The 13976-nt window shown below is 33.6% G+C and overlaps 1 protein-coding gene across 2 annotated transcripts in view; it reads left to right on the top strand.

Moving 5' to 3' along the window:
- The window catches only part of samd12 (sterile alpha motif domain containing 12), a 179703-nt gene that overhangs the window by 36005 nt on the left and 129722 nt on the right, over positions 1-13976 (top strand). For both annotated transcript variants that reach the window (XM_056479487.1, XM_056479486.1), the window contains exons 2-3: positions 2196-2386; positions 12240-12369. In XM_056479487.1, coding sequence (XP_056335462.1) covers positions 2196-2386; positions 12240-12369 — 321 coding nt within the window. The remainder of the gene's footprint in view (positions 1-2195; positions 2387-12239; positions 12370-13976) is intronic.

The raw sequence follows: 13976 nt of genomic DNA, 5'->3' as shown, positions 1-13976 counted from the left end.
GCTGAAATAGTTGGTGGTTCATTCCACTGTGGTGACCCCTGATGAATAAAGGGACTAAGCTGAAGGAAAATGAATGAATGAATGAATGAATGAACTTGTACAATAACAAGTGAAATATGACAATTATTTCTCTTAAGTGTAAAGACAGCATACAGGGGGAAAATAAATAATAACAAATGATAAATAAAACTGACAAGGATTTAAGTGTGCATAAAAAGGTTGTCGTAAAATTTTGCACTTGTTTTTGATCAATTTAAAAGAGGAAACAAAGTCAATTTCGGCAAGAAAAATGTGGGGAAAAAATGAAGGAGATTTAAGTTATTTCGAGGGGGAGTCAGGATGCAGATCTGGTGCACATGCAATCTGAGCTGCATGCAATGCTTTTTAATGGGCTCACCTAACCCCACCCCTTGGTGTTCACACTACGCGACACTATGTAAATGATCCACAAGAGGGGGGTCACACACCACATGATCTGACAACAACTCATTAGCCAACAGCTCAGTCAAGCTACCAAATCGCAGCCAATGAAATTTTGAGGGAGGAGCCCTCAGAAAAAGCTGAACACTATTGGCTGTTTGTGTGCTGATGACATCACTGACAACGTTTCAAGCTTTTAAGCGTTTAAAACATCGTCAATCAGCTGATGCGTCAGCGGATCAATCGCTCATCTGCGAGGTTCAAGTGGATTGATACACAGAGAGTTTTTAATTTCTGTAATTTAATAACTCTTTGAAATAAAAATAACATATGTACAAAAATAACACCCTGACGTTTCCTAAATATCTGTGTATTTCTTTCTAACATTGTTATTATTTTAAATTACAAAACAGTCAAAAACTGAGCATTTCTGAGCATTTCTACCTTTAATTACCACATTGGTCAACATGACTGCATGCATGTCTGCTACTTTTCACTGTGACTTTAAATATGCACGCATTTTTGCCTAGCAACTTCCTGCTAACATAAACATAACTCTCTGATAGCAAAAACATAAATTTACTTCAGATATATATTTCAAAACAGCATTTTCTGTGCAGGGAAATGGCTCCTGTTTGAAAGTGAAAATGAAAGCGAGGCCCAGGCGTGTTCTAGTATCTTAACTACATATTTATAGGCTGTATTACCAAAAAAAGATCATATTTTCAGGGTAATGGTGTCATCAAATATGATGACAGACATTCAGAGCTTAATTTTAATATCTCAATAGAAACTTTGAATGTAAATATGACCTGACAATATGGTGTTTTATATGTGAGCGGTCAGAATCTCCAGTATATTAATTGTAATAGTCACAGAATTCTAGTTCCTCTGTTAATATAGCCGACTCTCGTGTCCGTGTTCACGCAGAATGAAGCGAGTGTATCGATGCCCATTCCGGCCAATCACAGACATTTCTGTTGATCTCCTGAGCACACAGCCATTCAGCTCAATCTGAGATGCTCTCTCATTGGCTGCAGCTGGTCACTACATCTGACTGCACGTGGGGTCGAGTCTGCCGGCTGCTCTGGAATATTTAGCATGCTAGATATTGGATTTCTATCTGCGATGTGTCGGCGACGCTTCAGCGAGCCTCTTTGTGTTGTTCAGTAGTTCACACATAAAGACTGGCGAGTGCCGTGCACCCGCAGATTTCTTCCCGATCAAAGCCCGATCTGTCGATGACCTTGTTAACTTCCAAACCGAGCTCAAATTAGGCTTAAAATCCTGTAGTGTGAACTAGGCTTAAAAGACACAAAATCAAGTCATGTAGTGTGAACAGCACTGCGATCTGCCGATGTTTATAATCCTGTAGTGTGAACTAGGCTTAACTCTAGCCCTCACTGTGATATCACTAGCTCTAATGTGTGCATTGCGTCATCATGAAGCCTGCATCCACATACTATTGGCTATTTCTGCTTATGAATATAGAAAATGCGTTCAATGTAAAAAATGAACAATGGATTGGATATGGATTTTCATAGTAATAACTAACATATCTGAGGACAAATGTGTGTTCAATTTGTAAACATAACCTAACTCAAACCAAAATCTTTTTGTTACACCACACTCAGAAATCAACTGGGGAGCTGTGTCTTCAAAAATCCTCAAAATGTAGAAGACGCATGGACATCAGCATGATTAGATCATGATAAATTGATAGGGTACATTTCGTGTTGATGTATTTCGTCATGAATCTCCTTTGACCTCCACAGCTGTTCACTGTAATCTGAGCCAGAACGGCATCGACCATCAGGTGTGCTCCGAGGACGTGCCGTCACACCTGGAGGAGGTGTGTGTGGATCCCGGACTGGATGACGATGGATCGGCTTTTCATGATCAGAGTCCCGGATTCCAGAGGAGATCTCCACCGCAGCGCTCCGTCTCTGAGTCTGAGCTCTCCAGGGTGAGCAGGACAACATTATCACACACAGGGAAACAATAAACACACCTTACTGTGCATGCACAACATTAAAAAAAACACAGAGACCTGATGTCTAGTTCTACAATATGGAGCATCCAGATATCACATCTGCATTATTGTCTGCATTCAAAATGCAAGACTATTTTAAAGATGATCTTCAATTTTTTATTTATCTTAATTTATTTTATTTATTATAACAATATTTAAAAAAAATACAAATGTTAATCGCATTGAATTACACTCGCCTTATTGTGAGGTGTGTATTTTTATTATTCTGGATATTGAATGTTTTATCTATTTTAAATGTTTTACTTTTATTGCTATACAAAACTGTTTTTACTTTATATTTATTAACTGTATGTTTTTATGTGTGAAGCGCTTTCAGATTTAAGCTTTAAGGCACCATATAAAATTATTATTATTATTATTATTATTATTATTATTATTATTATTATTATTATGATGATGAACATTTTATTTGTAAAACATTATTACTCAGTGACAAAAATGTATATTGACCAAAATGTAATGCATCAAATGTCTCGCTCATATTTTACCCTTTAAAATTCAAGGAAAGAAATCATATTTAATCACTGTTTGGTTTCCAGTAGGGAAAGTAAACCAGTCTAGACTTGTTATTTTTATTTAATTACATTTTTTTAATTTTCTTTATTTTTTCTTTATTTTTTCTTTATTTTTTTATATATATATTTTTATATATTTTATCCTTTTTCTTTTCTTTCTTTCTTTATTTTTTTCTTTTCTTTTTTTATTTATTCATTTTATTTCTTTTTCCTTCTTTTTTGTTTTATTTGTTTTATTTTCTTTCTTTATTTTATTTTAGTTAATTTTAATTTTATTTTATTATTTTTTTTCCTTCTTTTTTGTTTTTTTTCTTTTATTTTCTTTATTTTCTTTTAGTTATTTTTTTATTTTATTTAATTTAAATTTTTTTTTTCTTTTGTTTATTTACTTTTATTTTATAATTTTTATTATTTATTTAATTTATTTTTGCCTTAATTTTTTTCCTTTTTACTTATTTTCTTTTATTATTTTTTATTATTCATTTTCTTTCCTTTATTTTTTTATATATTTATTTATTTATTTATTTGTATTTTAATTTTTATAATTTAATTTAATTTTTTACTTAGTTTTTTTATTTTATTTATTTATTTATTTATTTATTTATTTATTTATTTATTTATTAGATATATTTTAAAATGTTCTTTTATTTGTTTTCCTTCCTTTCCTTTTTTCTTTTCTTTTTTTTATTTATTTTTTTATTTTATTATGTTTTATTTCATTGCATTTATTTTATTGTGTTGCTTTGAATTTTATTGAATTCTTATTTTTTATTAATTAAGTTTCTTGATTTTTTTTTTATTTATTTATTTTTTATTATTATTATTTTTTAAACCAATTTGTGCTGAGAAATATATTAATATTTTTATTAAAGGCTTATAGTAAGTGATGCATTGCTAAACTAATTAGAGAAACTGATTTTGCAACATCATGTTTAATCTGCAGATTAATCTTCTCACTGTGTACATTAAACTCACTGGCATCACAGGCAATTCCTTAGCTCTTTACCACAAGATGGCACTCTAATACACAACTTTATCCCGCATTTGCCTCATTGATTTAGGCTGTCCATCTGTTTCATTAAACTCCCAGTTAATTTATTGCGAATCACATATAAACTCTAAAGCAATATATTCTACAGAAAGGCAGGACTTTAAAAAATTAATCCATCATCATTCCATAACGCATTAATGAAAATGCATGCCGTCATTTTCACTGAACTCATATATTTTTCTCCGTCATCTTTAATAATAAATATTGTTTATATCGATCAACCCCTCATAAATCATAAGCGTGCATTGCCTGTAATTCCAGTGCCGTTGTTGCAGATGATGATTATGATTTCAGAGCTGTTATGCATTCATATCCTCAAGTCATCATGCTTTGTTGCTATAGTAACATGAAAATTCTTGAATTGTCTAATTATACCAAGGACAGAAGGACTGTGACTTTGTGTTTGTGTGTTTAAAACCTCACCTTTTCTGCGCTCAACATCTCTGATCCTTCCTATATAACCACTGATTGGTGTAACTATAGGACTGTACGATATTGGAAAAATCTGATATTGTGATATTGTATTTTAATTGCGATATGAATACAGTTTTACAAGATCTTCTGGGAGTTTTCTGGAGAGTCTAACAGTATTCAGGTACAAATATTGAATAATCCCAATGCAAAAAAAGGCTTGTTTCTAGTCCAAATATCCATAAATGTTTAGTGTTAGTAATAATATTGTTCTGTTTTCAATTTCAGAAGAAATTAGGCAAAATTTGGAGTTTTATTACTTTAAATGATCTGCCTTTGTGGTATGTAAAATAATCATGTTTTTGCTTTGAAATGCAGATATTTGATACGAAGATATTATTAATTTCATATAAATACAGTAATTAAATACAATTCTGAGGCTCCTGGTCAACTATAATTCAGATTCAACATTGCATCTCCTGTGATGGGACTATTGTGAATGCACACATTGCGATATTGATGGTGAAGTGATATATTGTGCAGGCCTAGTAACATGAGTCAGTTGTGACACTTCAGATCTCCTAAATCAGGAATTGGTTACAAATGAACTGTAAAAAAAAAACTAGTTAAGAATGATGTCTATTGTTAAAAAATCTAGCCTTTATTGTCATCTGCTTTAAAAAACTAGCCTAGAGTGCCATCTGCTGTTAAAAATTCACCTAAAGCAAAATCTGCTGTTAAACACTAGCTTAGAGTGCCGTCTGCTGTTAAAAACTAGCCTAGAGTGCTGTCTACTGTCAAAAACTATCCTAAACACTAGCATAGAGAAGCATTTATGAGTATAAACTAGCCTAGATCACCGACTGCTCTTAAAATCTAGCCTAGATCGCCGTCTGCTGTTAAAAACTAGCCTAAAGCACCATCTGCTGTTATAAACTAGCCTAGAGCGCCGTCTGCTGTTAAAAACTAGCCTAAAGCACCATCTGCTGTTATAAACTAGCCTAGAGCGCCGTCTGCTGTTAAAAACTAGCCTAAAGCACCATCTGCTGTTATAAACTAGCCTAGAGCGCCATCTGCTATCAAAAACTAGCTTAGAGCGCCATCTGCTGTTATAAACTCGCCTAGAGCACTGTCTGCTGTAATGAACTAGCTTAGAGCGCCGTATGCTGTTATAAACTAGCCTAGAGCACCATCTGCTGTTATAAATTAGCCTAGAGTACCATCTGCTGTTATGATCTAGCCTAGAGCAACATCTACTGTTATGAACTAGCCTAGAGTACCATCTGCTGTTATGAACTAGCCTAGAGCACCATCTGCTGTTATGAACTAGCCTAGAGTACCATCTGCTGTTATGAACTAGCCTAGAGCAACATCTACTGTTATAAACTAGCCTAGAGCACCATCTGCTGTTATAAACTAGCCTAGAGCGCCATCTACTGTTATAATCTAGCCTAGAGCGCCATCTACTGTTATAATCTAGCCTAGAGCGCCATCTGCTGTTAAGAGAGAAGAGCGATTTTGTTTTGAAAATCCTAGAATCAAATGCTCAAGCTCCAACCCCCACCCCCACCAAAGCTTTTTCTATAAGTCCAGGATCAGCTGAGTCTGTCGCTCATCCTGGTTTAATTGGCTGGGAATGGGATGAAGTGATTCCCACCTGCCGGAGCTCTTCTTGAAGTCTTCAGGATTGGAGTCTGGCTGCACTCTGGATGCAGTGTGAAATACTGTAGTAAAGCTCATCAATCCTTTCATAAAGCTCCATCAGCGCTGGCAGATCTGCGGGGTTAATGATCTCGCTGCTGTTTTTAGCCGGGCTGTGACTCTCTGTTTTTACTGACTCAGCGTCTGTGTGTTTGCCTGTTTGCTAAAGGTGTATATGACGAAATACACAGTTGGAGTTAAAATTATTCGCCCTCCTGTGAATTTTTTTTCCCCAAATATAATGATGTTTAACAGATTCTGGAATTTTCCACAGTATTTCTGGAGAAAGTCTTATTTGTTTTATTTCAGCTAGAATAAAAGCAGGTTTTTATTTTTTTATGCATTTTAAGGTCAATATTATTAGCCCCCTTAAGCAATATTAGTTTTGTATTGTCTCCAAAACAAACCACTGTTATACAATGACTTGCCTAATTACCCTAACTTTAACCTAATTAACCTAGTTAAGCCTTTAAATGTCACTTTAAGCTGAATACTAGTATCTTGAAGAATATCTAGTCTAATATTATTTACTGTCATCATGGCAAAGAGAAAAGAAATCAGTTATTAGAAATGAGTTATTAAAACTATTATGATTAGAAACGTGTTGGAAAAATCTTTCTGTTAAACAAAGATTGGAGAAAAAAAATATACAGGTGGGCTAATAATTCTGTAGGTCCACCTCAGACTTCAGTTGTAACAGCATGGTCTCCAGACGCTCTGCATTCAGCTCACAGTGCACCAAAATGGCAAGAAGTGGCATTCAAACAGGAGGCAGTCATTAAAGAGAGAGTTCACCACAAAATGACATTTCGTCATTGTTTACTGAGCCTCTTGTTGGTTTAACACTGTGCAACATTTTATGGAGGACATTTTAGACTGTTCTCGTTGCTATTTCTAATACAATTATAAACTAAACCAAAGAGTTTAAAGCAATGCATCATATAAAAATGAATGATCTGATATGTAAATGACTGACTTCAAATTACTTATGCTTCTATAAGTCTTCACTACATGTAAATCTGAAATTATCATCTCATAATAAGCAGGTTAAACTTAAATAGGTTCTTTTAAACATAGTTTATTGAGCCTCAAACCCATTTAAATTCTGTGGAGTGCATTTTATATTGTGTTTGTTGCTATTTTTAATGCAATTAAAATGAAATCTGAAATATTTAAAGCAACAGTTCAGATTTATGGCCAGTTCAATTGTAAGTAAACACAAAGACAATTTATAAAATGAGAATAAAACCGCATCACACTTCACAGTAAAGTTTCATTAGTTAATGTTAGTTTTAACATGTACTAATAATGAACTACTTTATTTTCATTAGCTAATGTTAACTTACATTAACAAATACTGCAATAAATGCATTGTTCATTGTTTATGTTAATAAATGCAATAACTAACATTTACTAATACAGCCTAATTAAAAGAGTGTTAACACAATTATAAATGAAAGAATTTAAAGTAATTGGTCAGCTAAAAATCAATTGTCTGATATGTAAATGACTGACTACTTCTTCACCACATGTAAATCTGAAATTATTCTCTGATAATAAGCAGGTTAAACTTAAAGACGACAACCCAAAAATGACCTTTTGCCATTGTTTATTGAGCTTTTTGTTAGTCTAAAGCCATTTAAATAATATGAAGTGCATTTTATACTGTTTTATACTGTTTGTTGCTTTTTTAATGCAGTTATAATGCAATCTGAAATATATTTAAAGCAATATTTCATATTTATTCACATTTACAGCCAGTGCATATAGCTTTATTGCAGTATCATCACGTAAATCAAAAATGTAGTCACTGAGTACATTTACATGGACACTATTACTCCGATTTTAATATGATTAAGATAATACTCTTTAAGAGTCAACCATGTAAACACCGATTATTTAAAAAAATATATATATATATATATATATATATATATATATATATATATATATATATATATGTATATATATATTTATATGTATATATATATTTTATTATTTTTAATTCATTAATTCGATTGTCATAATCGAACTGATCAGACATTAAGACATGTGGAAGACATGCTGATTTTAATGCCGTTATTGAAGTGTGGTACAGACATGTAAACACTACAATCAAACTATTATTGTCATGTAATATTTTGCAACAGGATAGTCTATACACACACGGATGTTTGACACTATTCTCTGCACCTACCGAGTCAGTGAAGCACCACAGACACCTGCATCGTGAAATGAAGATGTTTTTTTTTTCTCCCATACGACATGCGGTATTAAACTCCATTAAAACTACACTCTTCCAGCAGTTCATAATCTCATTCAATGTCTCGTTTGTCATGGAGGGCATGCATGAAATGTTTCCGAATAAAAGTGGAAGTGACAAACTGCAGTTAAAATCGACAAATTTAAAATGAAACTTGAAGCGTCGGTGTGTGTACCCTAATAGAAACCTATGTTTAGAATTCTAAAATGCATGGCTCTGCGTGGCGTGGTGCTGAGCGTGTGCGACCTGCAGGCAAGTTTGTTATTATATTTCCAATGGATGGACAAGCACGTGAGGCAAAGGCGCTCGCACTTTCAGCTGCACCTATTTAAGATCACAGGGAGCTTCTGTGACTGCGAGAAATGCAAACGGCTGAAGTTTAAGGTAGACGCAATGAAAAGTGCACATGTTTGCAAACCCACCTAAAGTTACAAACAACAATTCCGATTAGAGCGATCATGTGCTGAATGTTGAGCCCAATGAGCCTTACATCTAAAAAAAAGAGCAAGGGTGTTCTTTCAGTGACATTGATTTGACTCACACGCTGAAAATGGAGGACGTGAAAAAACAAACTGAGAATATGATGACGCGCCTGTCAATTAATATTGGTGGGCGGGGGGACCGCACTCCTACGTCAAGTTGAGGTCGATCTGAAAACCGCTCCAATTGGTCCACCGTTTTTATGTTGTTAAATTGAAAAAAAGGACTCTGTGTTTGTATCAGCCCAATATGACGGTCTATACACACTACCTACACACATGTCTGTCCAAACAGCTTGAAAAGTAGATTTTTCACCATAGGTGCCCTTTAAATTAATTTTATTATTATTCTGTCTTAAAAGTAACTTTTAAAAATTGCAAAAGGCACAAAATAAATTAGTACGAATAATTTTAAAAACTCATCCTAGAGCACATTTGCACAGAGTCTTTTAAAAAATTCGGCATGTTAACTGTTAGTAAGAGAGTATGTTTTTTAAAACTGGGAATAAAATGTTAAACAATACGTAAAATGTTTAATAATGTGGTTCCTATAGTTATTTGGTGAACTACTTTCAAATGGTGAGGCAACAGCATTCATGCAGTACTAGGAGTTGGGATTTTAATATTTGTTTATTTAAATTTAGAAGTCTAGTGGGGAAATATGTTTTCATATACAAGTGCAAACATGTGGAACAAATGACCAAAATCGATCAAGGAAATAAAAGGTTTAAGGAGGTCCAAAAAAGTAATCAAAAGATGGCTGCTTGATGAGGATAATTAGTTTGCATGGTGGACGAGGATGTTTTTATTTTATATGTTACTGGATTGTGTATAGGGTTGTAGCTGGAAGGCCATTCGCTGTGTGGGACGTATGTTGGATAAGTTGATGGTTCGTTCCACTGTGGCGATTCCTGATTGATAGAGGGACTAAGCCGAAAAGAAAAATGGATGAATGAAGGAATGTATTTGTGAATTATTTTGTTACCGTTTTAAAAATGTATGAGGTACTGTCTGTTTTATGCATCATCTGTATTTTGAAGCCATACATTGTTTTATTTAACAGCGAGGACCACAATGGAAACAAGCCCAGGGCTTTATTGTGTTTTATCAAAATGTATGGGATACTTGTACAGCTTGTCTAAAATCTGTCAAATAAAATTCAATTCAATTCAACTTAATTACCTTAATAAGTAATTTAGTTACATAATGCAAAATAAGATCTATTTAAACCATTTTCATTTGAGTCAAACTGAATTTTTTAAATGTTTTCATTATTTTTATTTTATCACAATATCAGCACATTTGCCAGATATATTCACTAATATATCAGCGAGTTAAACCTGAAGGGATAAGTCACAGCAAAAATGAGACTTTATCATTATTTAGGCAACCACTACACTTCAAAAAAATGACAAACGGTAGCTGTTCAATGAAATGGCTTTGTTGAAAAACCCTTTATTTATTTATTTATTTATCATATTGCACCCCCTGAGATTTGATGTAATTGCTGGTAAAGAAAAAATCTGTAATTACTGTAAATCCCATGGGGTTACTTCAAGTAAATAACATACATCATAGATTAATGAACTGGAACATGTTAGGCAGTAATTACAACTTGCGTATAAGCAATGATTACGATACAAGGATAATGAACAACAAATAACTGTTTTTGATGAGGAATTCTTTTAATCTTGTGTCTCATTAAAGTGTTTTATTGCATCAGAAGACGTGTAATCTTGAACGCCGGCTTTTCTTTCTTATATTTTCATGAAAAAGAACAGCTTTCAGTATTCTCATCCCCTCATCCTTTATTTCCCACAGGGATAATATAGTCATTGTATTGTAAGAATTGTAATACATACTATTTATTGTAAAAGAGGCTCATGCTAACACAGAAATGTGCTGTTAAATTACTAATCAGAGATGTTGGAGACTTTTTCTTTGAGTAGAACAGATTTTGAGTTCAGTGTTGAGTTAGCTACTTAAAATATATATTAATTTATAATTACATAATTAAAATTCTATTTACATTTAAAGAAACACATCCATCCATCCATCCATCCATCCATCCATCCATCCATCCATCCATCCATCCATCCATCCATCTACTGTTTAACATCTTTTTTTATCCATCCATTTATCTAGCTGTCTGTCTGTCTGTTTGTCTGTCTATCTATCTATCTGTTTCACATGTTTTTACCCATCCATCCATCCACCTATCCTTCTACCTATCCGTCCGTCCATCTGTCCATCCATCCATCCATCCATCCATCCATCCATCCATCCATCCATCCATCCATCCATCCATCCATCCATCTACTTTTTAACATCTTTTTTTTATCCATCCATTTATCTAGCTGTCTGTCTGTCTGTTTGTCTGTCTATCTATCTACTGTTTCACATGTTTTTACCCATCCATCCATCCACCTATCCTTCTACCTATCCGTCCATCCATCCATCCATCCATCCATCCATCCATCCATCCATCCATCCATCCATCCATCCATCCATCCATCCATCCATCCATCTACTGTTTAACATCTTTTTTTATCCATCCATTTATCTAGCTGTCTGTCTGTTTGTCTATCTATCTATCTGTTTCACATGTTTTTACCCATCCATCCATCCACCTATCCTTCTACCTATCCGTCCGTCCATCTGTCCATCCATCCATCCATCCATCTACTTTTTAACATCTTTTTTTATCCATCCATTTATCTAGCTGTCTGTCTGTCTGTTTGTCTGTCTATCTATCTACTGTTTCACATGTTTTTACCCATCCATCCATCCATCCACCTATTCTTCTACCTATCTACCTGTCCGTCCATCCATCCATCCATCCATCCATCCATCCATCCATCCATCCATCCATCCATCCATCCATCCATCCATCCATCCATCCATCCATCCATCCATCCATCCATCCATCCATCCATCCATCCATCCATCCATCCACCTACCCTTCTACCTATCTACCTGTCCGTCCATCCATCCATCCATCCATCCATCTGTCTGCCTGTCTGTCTGTCTACTGTTTAACATCTATCCTTCCACTTATCTGTCCATCTGTCCATCCATCCATCCACTGTTTTAACATCTTTTTTTCAAACTCTTCATTTCGATTTCACCCCATGCACATACATTTTTTAAGTCATCCCTTCAATACCTTCAACTTTTGTTTTTGCCTATTACATCCACCCACTCATTTCTTTGATTTGTTTTGTTTTTTTGTATGCTCTCCAGAAGTAATTTATTCTTAACTTTAAACATGACTTGTGCCCTTTTAAATCCAGATTGCAGTAATGCTCGATTTGCAGTAATGTTTTGTTGTGTTTCTGTCCTCCAGCCAGGAACAGTGAAACTGTCCAAACCGGTGGCGCTGTGGAGTCAGCAGGACGTGTGTAAATGGCTGAAGAAACACTGTCCTAATCAACACCAGGTCTACAGTGACTCCTTCAAACAGCACGACATCACAGGTGTGTGTGTGCGTGCGTGTGTGTGTGTGTGTGTTTGTGCGTGTTGTGTGTGTGTGTGATTAACAGGGCCAGACAGAATCTTCTAACTTTTTGACTTCATTAGCTATTTCTGTTTTATAATAATAATTATTATTATTATTATTATTGTCAAATATCTGCAGGTTTATGTAGAATGAGTTTGAGAGTATAGGAACTTAAAACCTAACTAATAAATAATTAAATAAATTTTTACGATGCAAATTCAATTAGAATTGTTGTTTGGTCAACAAAATGACAGGAGATTTCTTTTAAAAAATATGTTTTTTATAAACTTGTTTAAAAAATATAAAAATTAAAAATTAAAAAAAAAAATTACTCCAGCCAAACTAAAATAAATAAGTCTTTCTCCAGAAAAAAATATAACATGACATGCTTTGGAAAATGTCCTTGCTCTGTCTTATATTTTATATTACATAATATATATATATATATATATATATATATATATATATATATATATATATATATATATATATATATATATATATATATATATATATATATATATATATATATATTATATTTTACTATATATATATATATATATATATATATATATATATATATATATATATATATATAGCTACCAAAATGTCAACTGCAATCACTTAAGGGTCAATACTAGCCTGCAAACCTGTTTATTAAAGTGTGTGTTTGTGTGTGTGTGTATGGAGAGAGTAAACATCACTTAAAAATTTTTGATTAAAAAAAAATCACAGGAGGGCAAATGCTTAGACCTTAAACTGTATATTGGGAAATATGGCTATTTGTCATTTTAATCGCTAAAGGGTCAATACAAGCTGTAAACCTGCTTATTGAAATGTGTGTGTCTGCATCTGTGCATGTGTGTGTGTCAGGGCTTAAATTATGTTGGAAAGAAATGACATTGCAATTCCTTTTTTTTTGCGATGTATATTGTGGTATGAATAGAAATTTACCTTACAGTATTATTATGAATAGCTCTATTTGGAAAGAATGTATAACATAATAAACAAACCTAAAGCATTGATGAATGCATCTGAGCAAAGAAATGAAATAAACAGTGTTTTTTTACGATTTTCTGAGGAGTCTGATAGTAAATCAGGTAAATAAATGAATGTATCATTAAATTAGTATTATTAAGTATTATTCAAATGTAAAATAACACTGTATTCTTCATCAGATAAATCATCAAAATGCAACTAATCTTTATTTTTTTAAAGCTGTTATGATTAAACTTTGTATGCGTGTCTGTTTCTGTCTCTCTCATTCTCTATGTATGTGCGTCCATGCATGTGTGTGTGAGACAGAGTCTGCAAGTCAGAAAGCTGATTGTCAGATTTTCCGTGTTTTGTGTTCAGTATAATCATGGTTTTCTCTGCAGAAGCTTTAACTCTGAGAGCTGATGAGCTCAAGTCTTTAATCAAGAGTCTGTAAATGTTGAGTTTCAGGCTCTCCTGATGAGAAGCTCTTGTGTGATTTTTATCATGATCTGATCACTGATGCTGCATTTATATCTGCTCTCACTTCTTCTGCATTGTCAGTGAATGTGATTGTCTTTTCGAGCGATGCACTGTCCAATTAGCCAT

This window comes from Danio aesculapii, chromosome 19 (genome assembly GCF_903798145.1).
Source record: "Danio aesculapii chromosome 19, fDanAes4.1, whole genome shotgun sequence".
In the NCBI taxonomy this organism is placed as follows: domain Eukaryota; kingdom Metazoa; phylum Chordata; class Actinopteri; order Cypriniformes; family Danionidae; genus Danio; species Danio aesculapii.
Note: the sequence above shows the minus strand (reverse complement) of the source record. Positions and strands in the feature narration are given on the sequence as shown.